Raw genomic sequence first — 22,956 nt, 5'->3', positions numbered from 1 at the left:
CCCCCAATCTCAATATAACCCCATTACAGAAAATCACTCCAAGCTTGACATCACCCAGTAAACAGTGCTATGTAACCACCTGTGGTCAGAAGACACACCTGGGTGGCACATGGCCCTGTAAAGATAAAGCAGAAAGGGAAGCAGTAGCCTCTGAGAGTTCAGTGAAATCCTCTCCGTTCCTACCACAGTAGTTACTGAAGGCAAGGTAAAGGAGATGGTCCCAGACAACATCAAGAACAAAGAGATGTGACCAGGCCCTGCTGAGACTCTCCCCGGGCTGGTACTTACAGATCCCTAAGCATCACTACTACAGGCCTCTTAAAAGTACTCCCAGTGCTGTGGGCATAACTCCTTTGAAACCACACTTTAAGGGTTTTTTTTTGGGGGGGGGGGGGGTTTGGGGGCTTTGTTTTGTTTTGTTTTGGTGTTGCTTTAATGAGCTAGCTCAGCCACCAAGGCAACAGGACCTAATGCTGACCCATCTCCCCACACAGCTCTCCCATGTTCCTTGCCACATCATCTCACCCACCAGAGTCCAACCCCACAACCCTTACCGAACATGACCTGGTAATTGTGTTCCTGATGCCCACATCCTAAACAGATAACAACGGCTGTAATTAGCAAGCGCCCGCTGCCAAGACAACCACAGTTCTTCTCTTTCTCACTTTAAATTTTTCAGTCTGGAAGTTTCAAATCCTGGATATTTGGGGATGGAAAATGTCTAGTCTATTCAATCAGAGGAATCTATCACCTAATAAAAGCAATTAAAACAGCAATTAGTAAAGAATTCATACTTGCAAAACAAGGGAAGAATTAAATAATAGGAGGAAAATTAAGGAAAGAGAAAATTATATGTATGGTTTTGTCTCAAATGTTCAGCGTTTTCACTGAGGTGTTAATGAACAAGGGGTGTGCCTTTCATCCCAGGACTCAGGCAGATGGATCTCTGTGAGTTTGAGGTTAGCCTAGCCTACACAGTGAGACTTTCTCAACATCCCCGACACGCCCCCCCAAAAAAAGTGTTAAAATTTCTCACACTGATCAATTCCTTAAAATTCATTTTTTTTTTCTGATTGGCAACTACAGAGTTCCATGAGACAGGGAGAAATCAGTAGCTGACACATAGTAGGACCACAACAGAGGCTACAGGTATGATGTAGATAGCCCTTTTTCCCAAGAATCTCCCACTATGAGTCAATGAAGAATTTGAAACTTCATCTTTTCTTTTTCTCCTAAGAATTAGGCCTTATACTGAAAATAAGTTTGTAAATCTACATGTGATTCTCTTTTATAGAGCCTTTTTCCCCCCATAGGTGTGTAAGCCTTCAGAAGACCCTTGGAACTAGAGCTACAAGCAGCTTTGAGCTGCCTGACATGGGAAGAAGGGAGGGAGGGAGGGAGGGAGGGAGGGAGGGAGGGAGGGAGGGAGGAAATGTGACATTCCCACAGGAAAACACTAGACGTCAAACTCCAAAGTACAGGACCTGGGGAGCTGCCTGCAGACATGGGGATGGGGTGGGCTGGATCTGCTTCTCCAACAATATTTCTCTAAAAGCCCAGATGCAAAGATGCTGCGGTTGCTGAAGATCTATAAAGCGTAAACATAATTCCAATGCCAGCAGTGTAAATTTTTCTAAATTTTGAAGACAGGATAGTGAGCAAGGCCTTATATGAAAGCAGGGCTTACACTGAAGAACAGTCACATTTGGAGGGACCAACCAAGAAGAGTTATTTTTAAGACAGAAAGAACTAACAAAACCAAACTTTACTCAAAAGTACAATGTTCTGTTGGAAGCACTTGTCTTCATAGTTAAACACAAATGAAATTGCTTCTTATTGATTTTAATTTAGGTTTAGAACACTTGCTGTCCAATAACGCCAAGAACGGAAAGTGCAGAGGACGAGATCTGGTTAGGAGAAAGCTCTGGAGGCAACCTGACATGCTGCTGACCTCCAGTCCATGCAGAAACTAAGACAAGGATCAGGCGTGACGCACAGCCCTGCTTTGGTCTCACCCTCTAGGGCCTCCTACCATCACGGACTCTTTCTATTAGTTCTAATTCAACCTGGAAATGTTGCTCACTTAAGTCTTACTTTGTACCTTGCAGATTCTTAGAACTCTCATGTACAAATGAAATCAAGAAAAGTATTTACAGTGAATAGTTATCAGCATATTTCTCTAGAGAAACTGTCTGTTACCAAGAAAAAAAAAATCCATGGCTTCTTTAAAAAATGAAAATGGATGAACTTGGGGCTCAAATCATAGGAACAAAAGCCACTGGTAAAGAATTTCATTAAGGGGGGAGACAGCTCCTACTCCCTACATGTCTACCTGTCCTCACATGGCCTTCCAGCTACCATGTGTGCCCTTGCTGAGTAACAGCCAAAATCAATGCTGGGTTAAAGTGGGCTGAAAAGAGTCACTGAAAGGAGTGTGCCCATGTACTCCAGTCACTTGTCAACCCAGCTTCACACACTGGGAAGCTAATGGAAAGCCACATCATCTGGCTCAAACACTGGAGCCCAGAGAAGAAAGCAGTGACCAGCATAGCCTGGGCCTTATACCACCCTCCTTCAAGAGTGAAGAGAGCCTCCTGGTCAAAAGAAGGGCCTATATAAGCCCTGAAAGAAGAATCTAGACTCAGAAAGCAGTAATCAAAACGTTGTCAGTAAAAAAAAACTATACATGTAGTCACTGAACTGATATATGTCATATATATGTACATATCATACATGTATCATATGCTATATATACATATATTACATATGTGCATATATACCATACACGTGATATATATTTATAGGTGTATCTATAGAAAGATATATATATCATATATATGATATAGATCAGATTATTATATATCAATTATCTCAGTAACTATATATAGTATATGTAACATACATACACACATATAAATATATGTCTCAATGAGTATATAGTTTGCAATGACAAGCATATGCCTGCTAGGAACCAGTTCTTGTTTACAATGCTCCTAATTATGTTCAAACGAACTGACAGAGAGACTGGACTATGACCCTATGGCCCAATCTTATCAGTGAAGAAATCGGGAACAAAAGACACAACCCTAGTCCATGAAAGCTAGCAGCTACGGAAGATCACTATGACAGTCAGAAGAGCCTTTCAAGGTGCTTCTTCATGGTCATGGGTACAACTGCCTTAAGCCTGGCATTGAGATCCAGTCAGTGAAGCAAGCATTAGCTGCCAGGCATCTTGATACCTGCAGTGGGCATGTGCAAGGAGCCAGGCACTGACAGCTAATCACTGTACTACATGAAGAAGCCACTAAGATACAAGGCAGGCAAGAGTCCACATCTTAAAGCCCTGTGACTCAGCCTGTGACTCAGCCAACCTACTGAAGGTCAGCCACCTCCCAGGCTCATTACCTCTGCTCAGCAGCTCCCTACTTCCTGTGCACATAGGAAATACCAGCCAAGCTTTGGAGTGTTTACAAACCACTTTCTCCTGGGGAGATATCTGTGTGGTTAAAATTGATTGTCAGCTTGACAGAATCTTGAACTGCAGAAATGATAAACCTCTGGATATCTTTGAGGAAGATTCTCCAATCAGTTCACTGTGGAGGGGAGACCCACCCTAAACATATAAGGCACCACTGCAGAAGCCTTCCAGAATCAGCACCTCTCTCAGCTCCCTGACTGTCATGATCAGCTCCCTCGTGCTCCTGCCAACAGAACACCCTTGCCATGACAGACTGTACCCCTGAGTTGTGAGTTAAACCTTTCCTCCTTTCAGTTGCTTTTGTCAAATATTTCAACCACTGAACCAAAAAAAGCAACTAATAATAGAACTCTTATTCTATCTCTCATCAGTCCCTGGACACTTGAGGTCTGAGTCAAACTTAATATTTAAGAAAACAAAAACCAAAACACCAACACACAGTATTTGCATTCCATTTACACATTAGAGGAAATAACTTTGACATAACTTTACATACATACAGGAGAATATGTTGTGTGGAGTCTGCAAATACTATACCACTTTACTTAAGAGACTTCAACATCTGTGCCTTCTGATGTCCTTGTGAGTACAGGACCCAGGCTCTAGTAGGCACAAGAAAAAGAGCACCACAAGTAGGATGAGGTGTGCAGAACACACAGTTTCAAAGACCCACTTGGACTAGCATGTGTTAGAGACAGAAACCAAATATCCTGTGCTTAGTGCTGAGATAGCTCCACTTGGAGTTGTTTGAATGAGAATGTTTCTCATGGATTTTAACCTTGGGCCTCAGTTGAGGGCACTGTTTTGGAAGGTTATGGAACTTTTATAGCTGCTGGAGGAAATCCACACTAGGTTAGACAGGCTGGCCAGCAAACCTGGGGCTCCATCAGACTCCACCTCCCAGAACTGGAATTACAAGCCTTTTTTTACACAGGCTCTAGGGACCAAACATAGATCTTCATACTATGTGACAACACTTACCCACTGAGCTATGTTCTCAGCCCTGCAATATAACACTTTAATGAGATACTGTATCAATGTGTATTTCATACCAAAGTACACCTCAGACCAAGGTGTATATTCCCAGTAGTCACATGAGATTAGTGGCCACCATACCAGGTGGAACAGCTCAAGTGGATTTACAGGAAATAATCTAAGACTATCTGGACAGACCTTTAGGAAGACAAAGCCACATTCAGGAAACAAACACAGGATTGTTTGGTGATATGAAAAAAAAAATGGTATGTGCCAAACACCAAGAATGTGTATCCTCTCTCACAGAAGGGAATTCCTCAAGCTCCCATCTCTCCTCTCCAATTTCCTTTTATAAAAATAACACCCACCAAAGGACCAATCAAATTCTGAGAGGTAGACTACCACAATGGTACCGATGAATGTACTCACAGTAAACACGAGGTACTTCACCAGGCACAAACAGGAGCGGAATCCATTAAGCCAGTCACCGTTTTAAAAACTGCAGTCACTAAGCCCATACTTAACCCTTAACTTAAACAGCTAAGAATTCAAACAGGTGTCACTTCAGAACACAAACAGTCCTACAAAAGAACCATAATCTGATGCAAAACCTCTGGGCTTTGAAGAAAGGGAAAATAGGTGAGTAATTTTAGATCCCTAAGCCTCCCTCTATCAGCCGATCACACCAATTAGAATATGATGTAACTGCCGTCAAGAGATTGGATTCTTTGTTCCTGAATAAACAAACCTGAGTCAAAAATGAATCAATGCAATTTCATAGACCAGAAAATCTTAAAAATTACCCATGTGTATGTGTATGTATGTATATGTGCGTGCGTGCGTGCGTGCGTGTGTGTGTGTGTGTGTGTGTGTATTTACAAGGGTAAAAGCCCAGTGGATACTTGTCGTTACTCTGCTGTTTTTGAAGGTTAGGTGTGTCTTAGTATAGCCCAGGGATGGCACAAAAGTCCTCGCCTGTGCCATCTCTAAGCCCTCATTCAGGCTTCAAGAGCAAATAGCTCTATGCTTGATTAGCAATGTCTGCCACTACTACAGGAATGGGAACCCTGAGCTCAAACACCAGCCCCTGGCCCCTGTGTAGAAAGAAGCCATTAGGTGCTGTGTTTCCTTGAATGAGTCTGTCCCTATGTACCCTAAGGACATGATGGGCCTCATATTACCACAGAGCTATCTCACAACGTGTAAGCATCCTCCTCATGTTGATAATTTCAGGCCTAAGCTGGCATAGTAGACCAAGAGTATTGAATAGGAAGAAAGCAGCCATGGGGTCTCTGCTCTCCCTGAACTCCACCTTACTCCCCTCTCCACAGGACTGCACACAGCATTAACTGAGAGCACACTGAGGCAAGCATTTGTTTCACAAATGTGATGGTTATGGCGACTATTGACTTGGCCTGATGTGAAATGCTTGGGAGATTAAGAACATACAGATCTGGGCGTGTCTGTGAGGACTCTGTCCTAATCAATACATTAATCCATTGATGGATTCACAATATGATGTCATCAGTGGGAGGTAGGACCAGTTGAAACACCAAAGAGACTACAGTGTGTCAGAGTTGTCCAGGCCCTAGGGTGCTCTTTCTGTGTGCCCTTTGCTTTGCTTCCTGGCTATCACAGTTTGAGCCATCATTTTCTGCTGTACCATCTGGTCTACCATGGGCTAACAGCTCTGAAACTGTGAGTCAAAATAAGTAATTTCTCCCAGAAGCTGTCTGTGATAGGTATTCGGTCATAGTGAAGAAGGACTAGTTGACACAGTTAAGTCCCAAACAACAGCTCTTATAAGCAGGGTTCTTTATAATAGTCTCCATACACAGCTCTTTTCTGGCCATTTGCAGCCATGTCTCACTTGACTCTTCTGAGGAATCTAGAAGGTTGAAACTCATTGTTTCCATTTAAAAGGCAAGAAAAACCAATAAAGACAAGTCATCGGGAAAAGACAACGAGGGATGCAACAAAACACAAGCATTTGCCACTGCTCTCTCGTTCCCTCAGAACCCCCATGAAAGGCCATCTCCACTGCCTCCTTCATGTATGTAGTGAGAGCACAAGTACATTAGCTAGATTTTTCTAGGAATCAATTTTTCCTCCATTTTGTATGAAGAGCAAAAGCAGAAATTTCAAGACAGCAGCTACTTCCTATCCAGTAACAGACTTCACTAACGGAAAAGTTGAGCTTCTGTAAATCACAACCTAAAGAAAATATGTGCAGAGAGACCTCTCATGCCAGCCTACCCACCTCTATTATGGTAACTAATTTCAGTGGCTTCTTACAAATTGGTCAATTGAGAAAATGAGGGACTGACACTTATAGCTCAAAAATTTTGCACACTCTCCACTAATAGCCTTTATCCACATGTAAGTAAAAGAAAATAGCTAGCTTTAGAAAAGAAAACAAGCAGCGGGGGTAAGACAGAATAAAACAGGGCTTCTGGTGTGCTCTAGAAACCTTGGTCTCTGCCCACACATATTTGCTGTTACCACAATACACTGGCCAATGCAAGCCACAGCCAAGGTACTAAGCAAGGTAGTCAGCTAGCACCTGTCACTGAGGGAAAGGTCAGTTGTGACAAGCCCTTCTTCTAGACAGCCTGCCCAAAGCCATTTTAAGACAACAGATCAACCCCATGTCTGCATTCCATCATCTGAGGCCCAGTCTGCTACCCTCTACCGACACTGTTGGAAGATACCACCTCTTCTTCCCCCTGTCAGTCCTCAACTACAATAGCTGTCACTCTACACTGAAGATATAGCAGAGGGAAAGAGGGTTGTGGGCCTCAGGAGCATCTCAACAGGTCCCTCCCACCTTCCATCTGTCAGTCAAAAGCTGCCCACACCCTCAATACATAAAGCTCAGGCTTGCATGTGGAACTCTGGATTTCAGGCGGAATAGGACATGTGATGCGAAAGCCAGAGAGCTGAGTTCTACGCCAGCACCCATGTAAAGAGGGGGAAAAGGAGCTGGGAGCATGCTTTTTGGGGAAGAGTGAGGAATCACTGAAGCTCACTGGCTGGTAGTGTCTCTCCAGACTCCATGAGAGTCTCCATCTCATGGGAATAAGGCAGTCAGTGATAGCACGGGACATCTGATGGAGTCCTCTGGCCTCCTCATGGGCACACAAACATACATACATACATACATACATACACACACACAAAGCAGACACACATTATGCACGCACACACACACCCCTACATGAATACAAAGCATGATATGAGATTGTTATCACTATAAATCCACTTATTAAAAACTGGAAAGGGCAGAGATAAGTATGAAAAAGTGAAGTGGTAAGCAGCCCACTTACTTACGTTACATCTCTCATGTATCTAGCAGCCCTTACCGCACTGACTATGGCCTTCACGAAGCACCCCATCCAAATCCCCCAGACTTAGGCAGTTGGAGGATAGGAAAGCAGCGACAAAGGTGTTAATTTAGAAATCAAATGAGGTTTTCTCAGATCCTGGCTTTAGCCGATCAAGCCCACAGTTACTAAAATCATTAGTAGAAGTCACCACTCAACTGTGAGATATTCAGATAGCATGACACATGTGAAGCCAAAAGGGGACCCAAGACAACTGTGACAGCTGAGCTTCACATGCCAGACTGACAGGAATGAAGTCACATCAGCAGCCAAGAGTGTGCATACTAAAAAACACGTGTGTGTGTGTGTGTGTGTGTGTGTGTACAAGTGCATACAACCAGTTCAAGCAATTCAAAACCTTACACAGCTTGAAAGAAAACCTGTACCATGGTGAAAGTTCACCCACACCAAAGCAGCAAACACCTCAAGAGACCAGCCTAGTCTTGTAAATAACCACTGTGGGCCCAGTGTGGGCCCCATCTCTAGGGGGCAGCCTCCGTGTACTGCCAGCCTGCGGGTGTCACCAAGCAAGAACAAGGACTCCTGGTTGCTTTTATCTCCTTGTTTCTAATAACCCTTTCATGGGAAGCTGTTGCTTGGGAAGGAACTTGGAGCTGATGTGATCACTACTGTCTCCAAGGTGCCTGAAAAACTGCCAGGTAAGCTGTGGATTCCCAGAAGACATTTATTGACTGCATAAATGTAAAATACCCTTTTTTTTTTTTTTTTTTTTTTTTTTTTTTTTTTTACTTTTAGCTTTTATTTTGTAGGGTTTTTTTTTGTTTTTTATGTAAGTCTGTATACCACATGGATGCCTAGTGCCCTCAGAGGGCACCAGACATCAGAGCCCCTGGAACTGAAGTTATAAACATTGTTAGCCACCCTGTGGGTGCTAGGAATCAAACCCAGGTCCTCTGGAAGAGGAGGCAGTACTCTGACCCGCCCTCTTCTGGCCTCCTCAGGCACTGCACAAATGTGCTGAACAGACATGCATGCAGATAAAACCATACAATTTAAAAAGCCAACAAAAACTGTGTTAATATGAGCAAACTTCCATCTTTTGAACTGTATTTCGAGACTTATAAAGTTGGATATTTAGTCAAAAATCTAGAGCCCATGTAATCTAGAACCCATGAGGCAAAAATGTTGGGGCACCTGAGTTCTAGGCTAACCTTAGCTATTCTGTAAGGCTAAGAAAATATCTCCAAAGAAAATATGGAGCAGAGGTGTAGCTTGGTTGGGAGAATGCTTATCCAGCATACTCAGGCCATGGATTAGATTTCTTCCAAACCACATAAATGAGGCACAGTAAGAGATTCTTCTAGCCGGGCAGTGGTGGCGCATGCCTTTAATCCCAGCACTTGGAAGGCAGAGGCAGGCGGATTTCTGAGTTCGAGGCCAGCCTGGTCTACCTAGTGAGTTCCAGGACAGCCAGGGCTACACAGAGAAACCCTGTCTCAAAAAACCATAAAAAAAAAAAAAAGAGAGAGAGAGAGAGAGAGAGATTCTTCTAATCCCAGCTCTCAGAGGGTAGAGATAGAAGGATCATTAGCTCAAAATCATCCTTGGCTATGTCATGAAGTCAAGGGAAGTTTGGAATATGTAAAGATCCACCTAAAACACTTTTCAATTTAGTGAAATCAACAAATAGCCAAGGACAGAAGTATTCGGCTCTTACAATCCTGTTTGATTAGTACCAACTCAATATTAACAGTGATGAACCAGGCCAAGAACAGTAAGAAACGTTGTAACTGCCTGTAGGATAAAGTAGCACTCAGGTTTCCAAGCCCCTGTCTGAACTGACATTTTGTACTGACGTTCAACATGATTAGTTTTCCCTTCACGAGGCCCATTCAGTCTCACAGCAGAAAAGCCTGGGACTCACTCAAGCCTCCAGCCTCACCCATTTCTGCCAACCCTCAAGCATGGAGGTCAGCTAAGCAATGCTCCCATGCGGTATGGGCCAGGCTCCAGTTCTGAACGATGTCATGATGTCACGGCCTGGAATAGCTTTGCCCTGCACACCTCACTGTCAAGTGAGTAACTCACATGCCTGCAGGCAGGAATTGGGGACAATGGCCTTCTTGTTCACCACTGTATCACCACCCTGTCCCACAGGTGCTCAGTTATCTGGGGCTTTGTTTTGGTTTTGGCCGTGTGTGTGTGTGTGTGTGTGTGTGTGTGTGTGATGTATTTTTGTGTGTGCCTCAGTGTATGTATGTATACCACATACATGAGGGAGCCCTCATAGGTCAGAGAGGGGTTTGGATTTATTGGAACTTGATCTAGTTACAGGTGGTTGTGAGCTACAGGGTAGGTACGTGAAACCGAATCCAGGACCTCTGCAAGAGGCCTATAACCACTGAGCCAACTGACCAGCCGCATAATTATGTTTCTAAAAAGAAAGGAAAAACAGAAGGTCAGATCAGTGAGAGAGAACTTGCCTACCATACACAGGACTTGGGTTCAATCCCCGTGCCCAGGGTGGGAGGGTTGTGGATACATTTATAATAACCATCCCAATATCGAGGACCCACTCACCACATCGCTCACTAGAAGAGAATGAGAGAGCAAGAATTAGACCAGACAGAGAAGTTTTTTTTAAGGGTTGGTTTTTACTGTTTGTAATTATATGAGGGGGCAATGCACACTTGTATGCAGATGCTAATGGAGACTTGAAGCCTTGGATCCCCCACACCTGGACTTGCAGCCTACTATGGGTGCTGGAAACCAAACTCTAACCCTTGGCAGAAGCAGTATGGGTTTTAACCACTGAGCCACCTCTCTATCTCCAGGGAGAATACTTATTTCTTTGCAGTGTAAAGACTGAACTCCAAGGATGCTAATAAGAGATTTACAACAGAACACCTCCAGCCCTCTTTTTATCTTTCGAGGGAGAACCTCACTAAGTTTCCCATGCTTAGCCTCACCTCACTAGAATTACAGGCCTGTACTACCAAGCTAGTCCCCCACCCCATAGACCACCCCACCCAGAAATATCCTATAGCAAGAAAGCAATCCCAGGACAAGGTTACCAGGCCCTGTGCCCCCCCCCCCCACAGAGTGCAGGATGCACTGGATACTTGACTTGCTGCATAGGACACAAAGGTCACAACCCTCCGAAGGACCCAGTGAACCTTAAAACTGCAAAAGACTCTTAGAAATGGTTTAGCTCAAGATGAGAAAAATAAAGTCAAAGACATCAAAGTCTGGGCTGGGGATGTGGCACAGCTGATAGAATTCTGACTTGAAGAAGGCCATGGATTCAAGCCCCAACACCACTCACATGCCTAGGAGATAGAAGATCAGGAGTTCAAGGCCAACTTGGCTATGTGAGATCCCTCCCACCACCCACAAAGGAAGGGAAAGAAGAGGGAAAATAAAGGTCTTGAGTAGGATCCCACAGCTGGTAAGTAGGATTCTTTAAGCTAGTTTTACACTCTAGAAGAAAAATTCTAGAACCCACATTAGCTCCTGCCAAGTCCAACTAACCCTCTCAGCCCTGTTCCTCTAGCGCAGGGTGATTCAGAACCTGCAGCCCACACCATGTGATATATAGGATAACGAAAGGCACAATAGTCAAAGTCCCAACTGGTTCTCAAATTTAAAAAAAAAAAAAAAAGGCTAGGTGCAGTAGCAAATACCTACAGTGCCAGCATTCACTCAGGAGGAGACTGAGGCAGGAGCATCACAAGCTAGAGAGCCTGGCTTAGGCTCCTAGCTAGGCAAGATCCAATCTTAACAATAAATAGATCTCAAACTACAAACTATAGTGGTTTGAATAAAATGCCCCCCCCCCGGAAAAAAAAAAAACAGGTCTAAAAGCATTCACTTCTCCTGCCTACAGAATAAGATACAGAACTCTAAGCTCCTTCTCCAGCACCATGTCTGCCTGCACGCCACCATGCTTCCCACCATGACGCTGATGGACTAAACCTCTGAAGTGTAAGCCAGCCCCCAGTTAAATGCTTTTATTTATAAAAGTTGCCATGGTCAATGTATGAACAATAAAACCCTAACTAAGACACAAACCAAATGATTTTACATTATTTACATAATTTAATTACCACCAACAAATTCAGACACTATTCACTTTCTCTATCCAAATACTAAAGCCCTATATACTACTTAACAACCATGGCAAAGGCAAGAAGCCAAGTGGGTTCCCCTGCAATCTATTCTTAACTCCTGAGCCCTCTCTAAGCCATTCTCTTGACAATTCTTAAAAAGCTTAAAATGACTATCTAGAGGAACTGGGAGCATGGCTCAGATGCGGAAGTGCTTGCTTTCCATGCTGTAAGACATGAGTCTGATCCCCAGAATTTGAGTACACAAGATGTTCATGATCTTACAAGCTTGTGAACTCGGTGCTTGTGAGGTAGAGACAAGTGGATCCCTGAGATTCCCTGACCTAGTTTAATAGGCAAGCTACAGGCTAAAGAGAGACCTTATCTCAAAAATAAGGTAGACAATGCCTAAGGAATAGCACCAAAGGATGACCTCTGACCTCCACTTGCAACTGCATACACACACATGGACACACGCCATGCACAAATACACACAAACTAAATAAATAAATTTTTTTTTAACGTAGGAAAGATCTTGAAAGATAAACAATAATTCCTCACTCATCTGGACTCTGTGCCTACGGAGAGTAAAATGCTAATGGCCGTGTCCTTCATCCAAATTCCTCCAGATAAATATACATATCTAACGTAAGTGTGCTGAAGACTTTAGGAAGCAGTCAGCAGAAGAAGCCAGGCAGCTCTTAGAGTCACATAGTAACTGATAGGAATTCCTCAAAAGTATATCCCCACTGCCTGATCCAGCAACCTGCCTCTTTGCTCGTCAGAAACATAGTATCACAGGCCCAAAAATAAGAGCACTTGTCCTATTTTCTCTGAGGAAGTGTTACATATTCCATGAACTGTGCTTCAGTTTCTTCTTTTTTAGTTGTTAGATTTCAGCAGCCAACTGTGTCACTTTGCTACTCCCCCAAAATAGCTCAACTGAGTAGTTTAAAATCACATTTTGTTGTTTGGCCAGAAAACCACAGTGCTATGCTGACTTCAGCCTTCGGAACTGGGACGAGAGGGCAGGAGCTGTGGCTGGCATGGTGTCTCCTACACAGCCTGCAGGTCCAAGTCTGTTAAAGTGCAACCTGGATGCAAAAGGAGAGCAAATACCTCAATTTCACTGCTGGCACCTCCGTAATCCATATCACTAAAACTCCAAAAGACAGTCACAGAGTACGAAACACATGCTAAGAACTCATGGAGGGGGTGGAGCGATGAATGGTTCAGTCGGTGATGTGTATGTCTGACACATAATCATGAAATAAAGACCCAAGTTGGGATCCCCAGCATCAACATGAAAAGCCTGCCCCAGTAGCACAAGTCCGTAATTCCAATCCTGGTGAGGCCAAATCAGGAGCATCACTGGGGCTTGTCAGCCAGCCAGTCTACCAGGAAACCCTGTCCCAGTTATAAGGGAAAGAATAATTGAACCAACACCCAACATCAGCATCAGTCCTCTGCATGCTCACACTGATCCCTCAGGGTGCATGTTAGCCACTCCTTGTCCCCAAGGATCAGGAAGATGGATTATCTCCAGCCTGCAGGAAGTTTAGAAAGCAGAGTGTGGACAGAGACCATCTCAGACTTCAGCAGGCAGAATTCAAGGCCTTCAGGCTGCCCTGCCTTTTCCTCCTCCGCAGGAAAGCCAAACAGAAACCTGTTCAACACTTTCATCTCAAAGAAAGCAGGCATGTTTACTACACAGTCCTCCTTTTCCAGTCCAGTTTCCTCTTTGCAAACACTCTTACCCAAACTCTTTCACATGCATAAAAGAAAAATGGTTAATTTGTTATTAGTTACTATGCACAGTGCTACTCCCTTGAGTAAGTTTTTTTCCCTCTTCACAAAGACTTTAGGAGACATGATACTAACACTATTCCTTGTCACAAATGAAGAGAGATAGGAATAAGTCACAGAAAAAAATAAATAAATAACTTGCTTAGAGTACCATAGCTAGCAAGGGCAGAGTCACATACAAATTTTTACCTACTTCCCTATATTCTTGTACAAGTCTCACTGGCAACCCAGATTGGGGAATAAATGATGCTAACAACAATAATAAATCATTAACAACTTCCAGGCTCCTAAAAGACTCCTCCTTTTCTGTGTGTTGTTAAATAGTGCAATAGCTCTCACTGAATGACTGACAGGAAGAAAAGTTCTCGAGCAATGTGAGTTGCCTCCTACGTGTGACCCCAAGAACAGCAGTCATAGCCCAGTTCTGAAAGAGAAGGCAGGTGCATGCAGCATGAGATTAGCTGGTGTTCCTCATCATCCCTTCAAGAAGATTTTCTAATTTTTTTTTTTAATATTAGTCCTATGGAGCATAATCGTCATAAAACCCTCAAGCTTACACAGGCCTGGAGACATCTTACAGCAAAATGATTTTTTTTTCTGTCAAAACACCAAACATTTTGCTACAAATGATACTAAGTAAAATGCCCCCTCCAAGGCTAGATGTCCTTAAAGGATGTCGAAGCCTTCAGCAATACTTAAAGCTGCACTGCACAGCCACTTATCCTTTTCACAGCTAGACGCTGTGGCACAGAGGCAGAGGCAGGTAGATCTTTATGAGTTTGTGAACAACCTGGTCTACATACTACAAGCTCCAGGCCTGAGTTAATACAATGAGACACTGTCCAAAAAAAAAAAAAGTATGACACACACACACACACCAGGGTCTATTTACTGTAAGGTAGCTTCATCCATGCTGTGTAACTGTGGATGACCTTGAACTTCTGACACACACACTCGCCTCCACCTCCCAAGTGCCACCATGCATAGTTTATGCAAGCTGAGGTCCAACCCCAGCTTCACAAAGGCCAGGCCAGCTCTCTACCAACTGAAGTACATTCCCACCCCACCTAAGTCTTTTCTCAAAGTGCAATTCATCTACTCTTGCTACAAGATACTTATCTTTTAAAGAGATGAATACTTATCTAGTTCTGAGCGTTTAGAACCAAAGAATTCAAAAAAATCAGGGGAAAGGTTTGTAATAAATACAGGATTTTGAAACACACTTACCTTTTTGAGATTTCTTTTTTCAATGCTAAGAATCAAACTCAAAACCCAAAGCCACAACAACACCTATTTTATGTACAATAGCACATTAATGTAAAATAAAAAATAATTTAAAATGAAATAGATATCAGGTAGTCTTCTATAAACGCACATTTGATTCTGAGGGCACAGACAACTGTCATGGCTTCCCATGAAGTTCTCACCTGGCAACATGGTTGCTCTCATTTCTGAGACTAGGAACAGGAGATCTGTTCTGTTTTGTTTTGTTTTGTTTTTGTTTTGTTTGCTTTGATTTGCTTTGTTTTCTTTTTGAGACAGGGATTCTCTGTGTAACAGAACACAGGCTACCTGGAACTCAGCTTGTAGACCAAGCTAGCCTCAAACTCACAGAGACTCTCCTGCCTCTGCCTCCTAGTGCTTGAGGACTGTGATCTTTAATCCTGCCAATACTCCCTGCAGGTCTAGAGAACTCAACATTGGTAGAAGATGATCCCACTTAGTGCCTAACCAAGCCCAGTGACCAAATGCCAAACTCCAGGTCTGTTGAGAACCCACTCTCCTGAGAACAAGTTTCACTCCATGAAACCCTCCCTCTACTGCACATGCTACTACCTTTCCCTAGATCAAGTGTAGGGGGAGAACTGAGCACAGAGAACTTCTTCCTTGACTTTGCTTTATTACTAGAAATACATGTCTTTTATACCCTGCACTGGTGGAGACAGAATTCTAGGGCCAGTAATAATCACTCAGCACCCAAGAGTGGTCACCCTGGAATCAAGGTAGTTCACAGGCTGGCTAGAAGGCATCACCACTGTACATGTAACTTTGACACCCTGAGTCTTCCTATAAAGCTTCAAGTTATAAATACGAGAGATATGGTCCAAGATGAAAGTGTTGATCATCCACACACCTGTCATCTGCACCTTGCATGACACTGACCACAGGCTACCATTAAAACTCTAGACAGAAACACAGAATAAAAGCTGCCAAGAATAAAAGCATGCCTTCTTTTTTACCACAGAAGGCATGTGTTCCAGGCCAGTCCACTTGCTTGATTCCATGACCTTTCCAGCCTAGACAAGGCTCAGGGGTGCCACATTTCCTTCTGTGGCTAAAGAGATGGCCACAGGAAAATGAGGGCAGGGAGAAGAGGCAGTCTAGGACTCTGTATGGCACAAACATTCCTTTCAACAAGTGCATGCATGCAGGTGATTTTAATGTGAACTCAGGAGCAACAGAAACACTAAATCTGAAGGGTGGTTTGAGTTTTTTTGTTTTTTTGTTTTTAGGTTTCGTGGTTGTTGTTTTCTGTTTTGGGTTTGCTTTTTCTTACAGCATTAAATCATCAATACTCCCTGGACAGCTTCAAGTAATAAACATAGTCTCTGCTTCAGTATAAACAGTGCTACTCAAAGCTCTTCTAACTGAATGCTCCTTCTTCAGGTCAACCACTCTTCTTTCCAAGTTATCCCCTTTATTTTGGAAGACTCAGGTGTTCTTTCTTGTATCTACACTTGTTTGCCCATATGCCTGTTTGTGTTTGGGTTCTGACATCAGCAATCCTCACCATAAGCAATGTCTGCAAGGAGACACAGAAGATTTGATTCTATAATCATGTCAAAAGATAAAGACGTCTTCTCTCACACAAGAATCGATTGAGGTAGAATGAGAAACCTTTCAGATCTCACCTAGCTTTTGAGAGGAAGACTGAGGACTTCCAAACTCCATTCCTGCCTCCGCCTAAGGAGTCTTAGTAATAGCCACTGAGACACCAGAGTCACACACATAGTAAGTGAAGAAGCCTGGTGCTGACCAGTCAGGAGTCACTGGACATCGGAGGTGGATCATCCAATCCGGCCTCGTCCAGCCCAAAACCAGTCAGACTCCTGCTTCTGAAGTATTGCAAGGGCAGCCTGTTAGATGTAATGTCATCAGGACACCGAACATCAAACTCAAAGAGAATTACTCTGAGGGCCAAAGGAAAAAAGAAATTGTTTTGTTATGATTCTGTATAAATAGCTAAACAATGCAAAAATTGATTGGTCGGGGACAAAAGCTAACCCTTTCAAGTAATATACTTTACATTATGTCAGAGGTGGTTCAGTTCCCAATGTCCAGGGATAAAGACCAAATATTTATATCAACCACACTCAAATTTTATTTAAAATTATATGCTGACACTGAGCCTGTAAACACACACACACACACACACACACACACCACACGCTCGAAGACAGGAAAGAGGATCAAGGGTTCAAGTTCTCAGTCCAGGTCGGGGTAGAGCCTCCCTCCACTCACATACTGTTGTGGCGTTTGAGCGTCTGAAATTGTTGAGACTTTAGAGAAAATATCTAAGAATCTACTCTGTTGTCCCAAGTTTTCCACATACTAATGTTTTAGATTTAGAAAAATACAGTGTCCACTGTCACGTTTGATAATACTTCCCCTCAGCACTTCGAAGACATCATTTGTAGCACCAGCTGTGGCAGGGATCCCACACTCCCTGCGCTGTTCAGAGCTATAACCCTGCTTCCGACCGCTGGAAAGCACCCAAGCCCTAGCCGCTTCCAAAGGCCTCCCTAAACCACAGTAACTGAATTCTGAACAGGAGCTGGGGGCTCACATACAGCTGAAAAGTCGGTGGGATTCTAAAAACAAACAAAAAATAACCAATACGAGATTTTGGTTAAGAACTCACAAGGAGGAACCTAATTGAAAACCAAAGGCTAAAATGGTTAGCCAAAATACATTTTTAAAGCTATGGCAGCAAGAAGCGCTGGGTCCCAAAGCGAACAACGGTCCCCAAGGGTTTTCTAGCCTACCACTGGTGGCAGCATCGAGCTGTGGGCACCGCCTAGCGCCAGATGTCGCAGACCCTCAGCCTGGGCACCTGGACGCGTGCGCCCCGACCCCTTGGTGTGCAGGTGGTTGAGCCGGTCTAGTGAAGGCAGAAGCTTGACGGGTGGCTCTGGGGCGCCCCCTGGGGTCCAGCGGCACCTCACCACCCTCGGGAAAACCTGAAGCTAGCATAGCATCTCCCAGGGCTGTGACATTTTAACTTTGCGTGATTCCAAAAGCTGTCTTCCCTGTGCCTCTAACAAATACCCCTCCGCTTCCGGTTGAGAGTACGGGCTAGTTACCCCGAAGCTTGAACAGGGACAGAAAATGAGGAAAATTGAAACGGACCAAGCCTTGACAAGGCGGCATCCCTATCGGTTCCATACAGGGTTACAAGCCTCAAACACCAGAGGGAAGAAGATCATTGTACAAGCACTGGCTACAGCCCGGGGAGGTCAGCCAGAAATGGAATGGGAAATTTCTGTTTTGCAAGGCTGCCTCCCACCGCCCTTATTAAAAAGTGACCCTTACTAGGCTCAACCCCAGGTGCACCCGAGCGCGCTCAGCTGGCAAATCCCTGACAAGGGAGGTTGAGGACAGGAGAGGTCTAGTCAAAGGCAATGATTAAAAACAAATGCTGCCCAATGGTCTCTAAGGGAGAAGGGTGCTGAATCTCAGAGGAGATGCTCCCCAGCATCTACTTCCATAGAAACAGGACCCTAGTGGGTAAACCTCAGGCCTCCTAGTGAGTAGGCACGCGCACCATCACCAAGCTCTTTTAACAGCTCCAGAGCCAGGAGGATGCGCCGAGGAAAAGAAGCCGAAGAACCGCAGTATTTTGCCCTCTGTCCCTCGCAATCACCCTCAAACCTTCAAAGAAGGGATCACTTGCTGTCAGTCCCCTTACAGAGTATCCCCGGAAACAGCGAGGGTCCTCGAGCCTGGCTCCTGGGTGCGCGACGGGATTGGGGGTACCCGCTGCACCAAAACCCCGCGCTCTGGCAGCCAGAACACAAGATGCTATTAATCAAAGAAAACGGAAACAGTGTGATACGTTTCTTTTTTCTTAATTAGAATAACCGCCGCCTCCAAATATTCCAGAACAGGCAGATGAGAAAGCAGAAAAACCGGGTGTTCTGTCCTTAGGAGATCGAGGAAAGAAAAGCAAATCGCGCCCTCTCCCACCTCTTTCCCTGAGCCAGGAGAGAGGACGTGGCCTTCACCCACTGAGAAGGAGCTGGGCAGCTTTAGCGAAGCTTGAGCTGCAGCCCTCCGGACTCTGCAAGAGAAGAGGAAGGCGGCTGGCCTCTGCCCTCACCGAGGGGGGAGGGTGTGGGCTGAAGGCTGGAAGTGGAGGGTCGCCGAGCTGCACACCGGTACGTGCAGTGATTTAGGATTATCGTGTGGCCAATATTGTTCCAGCCTTAACCTAGCTAGAAAATGAGCGGGTCTGGGTCTGGATCTGGCAAGCACACTCAGCCTGCAAAAGGGCAAAGATGAAGGTAGGGAGGGCGCGCCAGACAGCAAAAAATCTGCCGGGACGCCAGAAGCTAGCCAGCTGTCGACCCGTGCCCTGCACTTGGACCCCGGCAACCCAGCCCAAAAGAGTGATACAGAAAGGAGCCGCGAGCCCAGCGAGGCAGGGATCTAGGCAAAAACTCCCAGCTCACTGCTTCCTGCCCTCCCGAGGCTCCCAGGCCCCCCGCGTCTAGGGAGCTGCCTCCCGCTTGCACTGAGGCGTAGCCCGCACCTCAGCCCGGAGCAAGGCTGAAAGGAGGCAGCCCCGGCGACTAAAACGCGGGCTGCTTCCCACATCCTGACTCCTCTGCAGCCAGCCTCCGCCTTCCATCCCCAAACACCGCCCTCCCCGCTACAAAGGGTCGGAGGGATGCAAAGTGAGTCACGGTTTTGAGCTCCTTCAATCCCTGCAGAAGCAACGGGAGCACCCCCAGATTACTCAAACCAACAGAGCATCCTTCCCACAGCCAATCTCCCCAGACGTCCTCCAACTCTGGCCCTCCCGATCAGCTCCGGATCAGCAAAGCAAGTCGCCCCCCACCCCCGACTCCAGATGCTTCAAGCATCCCAAGCCACAGTCAGAGCACATCTCTGAGTCCCCAACCCTCCTTTCTAGCCCGCCACTGCTTCTGCCCTCTCTGACCATCAGCCTCCTAGAACACAGCCGGAGCCAATGAAGCAGAGCTCTCTTTCCTCCTCGGTAGCCCGGCCCCCCTTCACCCTATCCGCGGTCCCTAGACTGGCGCCCAAGCTCCGCGCCCCGGCGACAACTCCGCATACCCCGCGCGCGGGCCGGAGCCGCGTCCCATCGGCGGCCCGCACTCACCCGGGAAGCACACCACATAATGGAGCACAGAACTGGTGATTTTCAGGAACAAAATCCACCAACACGGTTCCAGTAACCTCCGCATGTCCGAAAACGCACATCGAAAAGAGAAAGGCAGGGGGGTTAAACTTGTTGAATAAGTTCTTGCTTCCGAGCGAGGCTCCACTAAGCCTGGAGGCTTTCTCGGCTCGCCCGCCACACGGGCCCCCCACACTCGGCGACCGGTCCCGCAGGAATCCGGGAAGCTGCCAAGCGCTCCCGGGAAAACCTCAAAAAAGTGACCGGGAATGCAAAGCCACGCTAGGGACGATCCTCTCGGAGGAGAAGGGCTGCTTTCCGCTCAGACACAATCCAGCCGATAGGGCAGGGCGAGGAGAAGGCGCACGGCGGCAGAGCCCGGGGCCCGGAGCAGGCAAGGACCGCGGGTGGCGGTGGCTAGCAGCGGAGGAGCCCCAAGTTGAGTCGGCAGCGCAGCGCAGCCCGAGAACCGGCGGGCGACGGCGGGGCTGTGCGCGGCGCGGCGGCTCCGGGCTTCAGGCGGGCAGCTCCTTCCAGGGCCCCGGCAAGGAAGGAGGCATGTCTGCAAGCGGGGAAAGGGAGGGAAGCGGCGGGGCGGAGCGCAGAGCCCCCCAGAACAGAAACGGCCAGTGGAGCGCAAGGAAACACAAAGGATCTCAGAGGGGCGCCGGGGCGAGGGCGCCTTCAGTCCATGCTCCTGAAAGTTGTGGCTCCGGCGCAGGCTGGGGAGGAACCGTGAGCGCGGGGCTGGAAACTGGCCATGCCTCCATACAGGAAGTAACATGTGAGCATGGATCCTGGCAGAGACTTTAAAGCCGGCGAGCGGGCGAGCGAGCGAGCTGGGGGCGCGCGACGGCGGGGGCGCGCAAGCACGGGGGCGCGGTGACGCGCATCCCCGAGCTGCCGCCGGCGGGGGCGCGCGTTCCACTCTCTTAAAGCGGCCGCGCTTGGGCTCCCGCTTCCAAGGACTTGCACTACTCTCCTCTCCAGGCGTGCCTAGGGCTGTGGGTGTGCGTTTAAGGGAGCTGGTGACCCGGGCTCCGTCTAGGACAGAGACCCGCTGCCTTCTAGAGTCTGCGTGGCTTTGCTCCATTTTCGAATTCTTAAAGACGAAGCGTGGATTCGGAGAGATCCCTGGCCTGGTTCATGGATCCGGGACTTGGGGGAGGGGAAAAGGGTGGCCCGGTTGGAATCTGGGGGAGAGGGAGAGAACAGCAGCTACCTTTTTCATGGAGAGGGGACTTCCGAAAGGCCTCACCACCTTGACGGTGCCTCGGTGGAGTGCACCTCCGGCGTCCCTCTCCTGCTACAATCCCGGGCTAAGAGACAAAGCCCAGCGGCCTTTGCACTCAGGTTTCATTGAGATTTGATTTTTTTTTTCCCCTCTTTCTGAGCTTCCATTGACCGAGTCTACTGCTGTGAGATGGGCCAAGGGACAGGGGTCGATCCCAGGCTAACAAAATCCAGCCCCAGTCCCATACCCGCTTTCCCCAAACCACGAACGTCTGTCGCGGAGTTTTACCAACTCTCGGGCTTCAGGGAGAAGGTGGTTACACCTTGGCCTGGTTAGGCAGAGGGTGAATGAAGCGCGCCTCTCACCCCGGGCAGGGGAGAACAGCACCTCGGGGCAGGACTGGTTTCCCGGCAGCCGCCCTAGGAGATTCGGTTTAAGTAAGCTACAGGGAGAGGCATCCGGGGGAAATGGAAGGACTAGGCTTATCTGTAATGAGTTTTGTCCCTTGGCTCTCACTGAGATCTTTATCGCTTGGGCTTCTCAGCAACCTATTTTTTCCTCCTACGTTGGTGCTAAAAGTGGGGGAGACAGGTTTTTTCATCAGATTTGTAATTGAGCCAACGTAATTAGCCATTTGTAATTCTTTTCATAGGTTTTATGCCTCTCTTTGAAACCGATATGGACATGTTTTTAAAGTGTCCCCTTGCCGTTTCATCCCACCGCGGCACTGTCCCACACCCACCCAAACAACCCAGCCGGATGTTCTTTCGGTTTTCAAATAATATACAGATGTTCTGAGAGCCTGCAGCATGGTGTGATTAGGAAAGCAGTTTCTCAACCACGATTCCAAAGGAAAGATCTCTGAAAAGTTACGTTTAAGGTGCAAAAGTAGTAAATGCCAGGAAGTTCCTGGGGAGGGCCCCCAGATCTATCTTTAGCCAAACCCGGCAAACACCCTCCCTGGGCTGGGCAATGAGGCCAATCTGTTTGCTTTGGAATTTGATTCTTCCTGGTTTTGTAGCACTCGGGAGGCCGGGGCTGGGGGGTGGGGGTGGGGGTCGCTCCCAAATGCTTATGATGACCAGTTCGCTTGAAAAATGTGTTGGAGGGCTGGGTATTCTGGTGCCAGTAAGAGTGAGATACGTTAAAATGACCCTAGCACAAATGACTGCTTCCGGATTTTAACAGTTGGTGGAACTTGAATCACACAGAGGTCAGCGACCTCAGTGGAGCTTTATCTGTAAAACAGACATCATAAGTGCTGCCCTTTGGGCAATACTGAATTCTTTCTATACACTGTTTGCTGGTTCAACAAATGAACTGCACATCCACTCTGTGCTGGGTATACTAAGAACTGGACATGCCAGCCTATCTGCCTGGGGAAAGTCAAAGAAAGGGTGGTTGAGAAGACATTAAGTGTGAAATGTAAAGAAGGAGTTCCAGTACCCCAGCTTGTTCAGCTCGGAGAGTGAATGATCATGTCTCTTACAGTGTGTGGGACCCCATCACTTTTGGTCCCTCTGGGCTGGTCCCTGTCCTGGTACCCCAGGCTGAAGTTTACCACAAAATGGTATTCACAGCACACATGA

General features: G+C 46.5%; 1 protein-coding gene across 1 annotated transcript in view; it reads right to left on the bottom strand.

Moving 5' to 3' along the window:
* The window catches only part of LOC114638634 (receptor-type tyrosine-protein phosphatase gamma-like), a gene marked incomplete at its 3' end in the record, with an annotated part of 540,119 nt that extends 519,614 nt beyond the window's left edge, over window positions 1-20,505 (bottom strand). The window contains exon 1 of the mRNA XM_028787198.1: window positions 20,116-20,505. Coding sequence (XP_028643031.1) covers window positions 20,116-20,200 — 85 coding nt within the window. The remainder of the gene's footprint in view (window positions 1-20,115) is intronic.
* Window positions 20,506-22,956: the final 2,451 nt, after the last annotated feature.

This window comes from Grammomys surdaster, unplaced genomic scaffold (assembly GCF_004785775.1).
Source record: "Grammomys surdaster isolate TR1022 unplaced genomic scaffold, NIH_TR_1.0 125614, whole genome shotgun sequence".
In the NCBI taxonomy this organism is placed as follows: domain Eukaryota; kingdom Metazoa; phylum Chordata; class Mammalia; order Rodentia; family Muridae; genus Grammomys; species Grammomys surdaster.
Note: the sequence above shows the minus strand (reverse complement) of the source record. Positions and strands in the feature narration are given on the sequence as shown.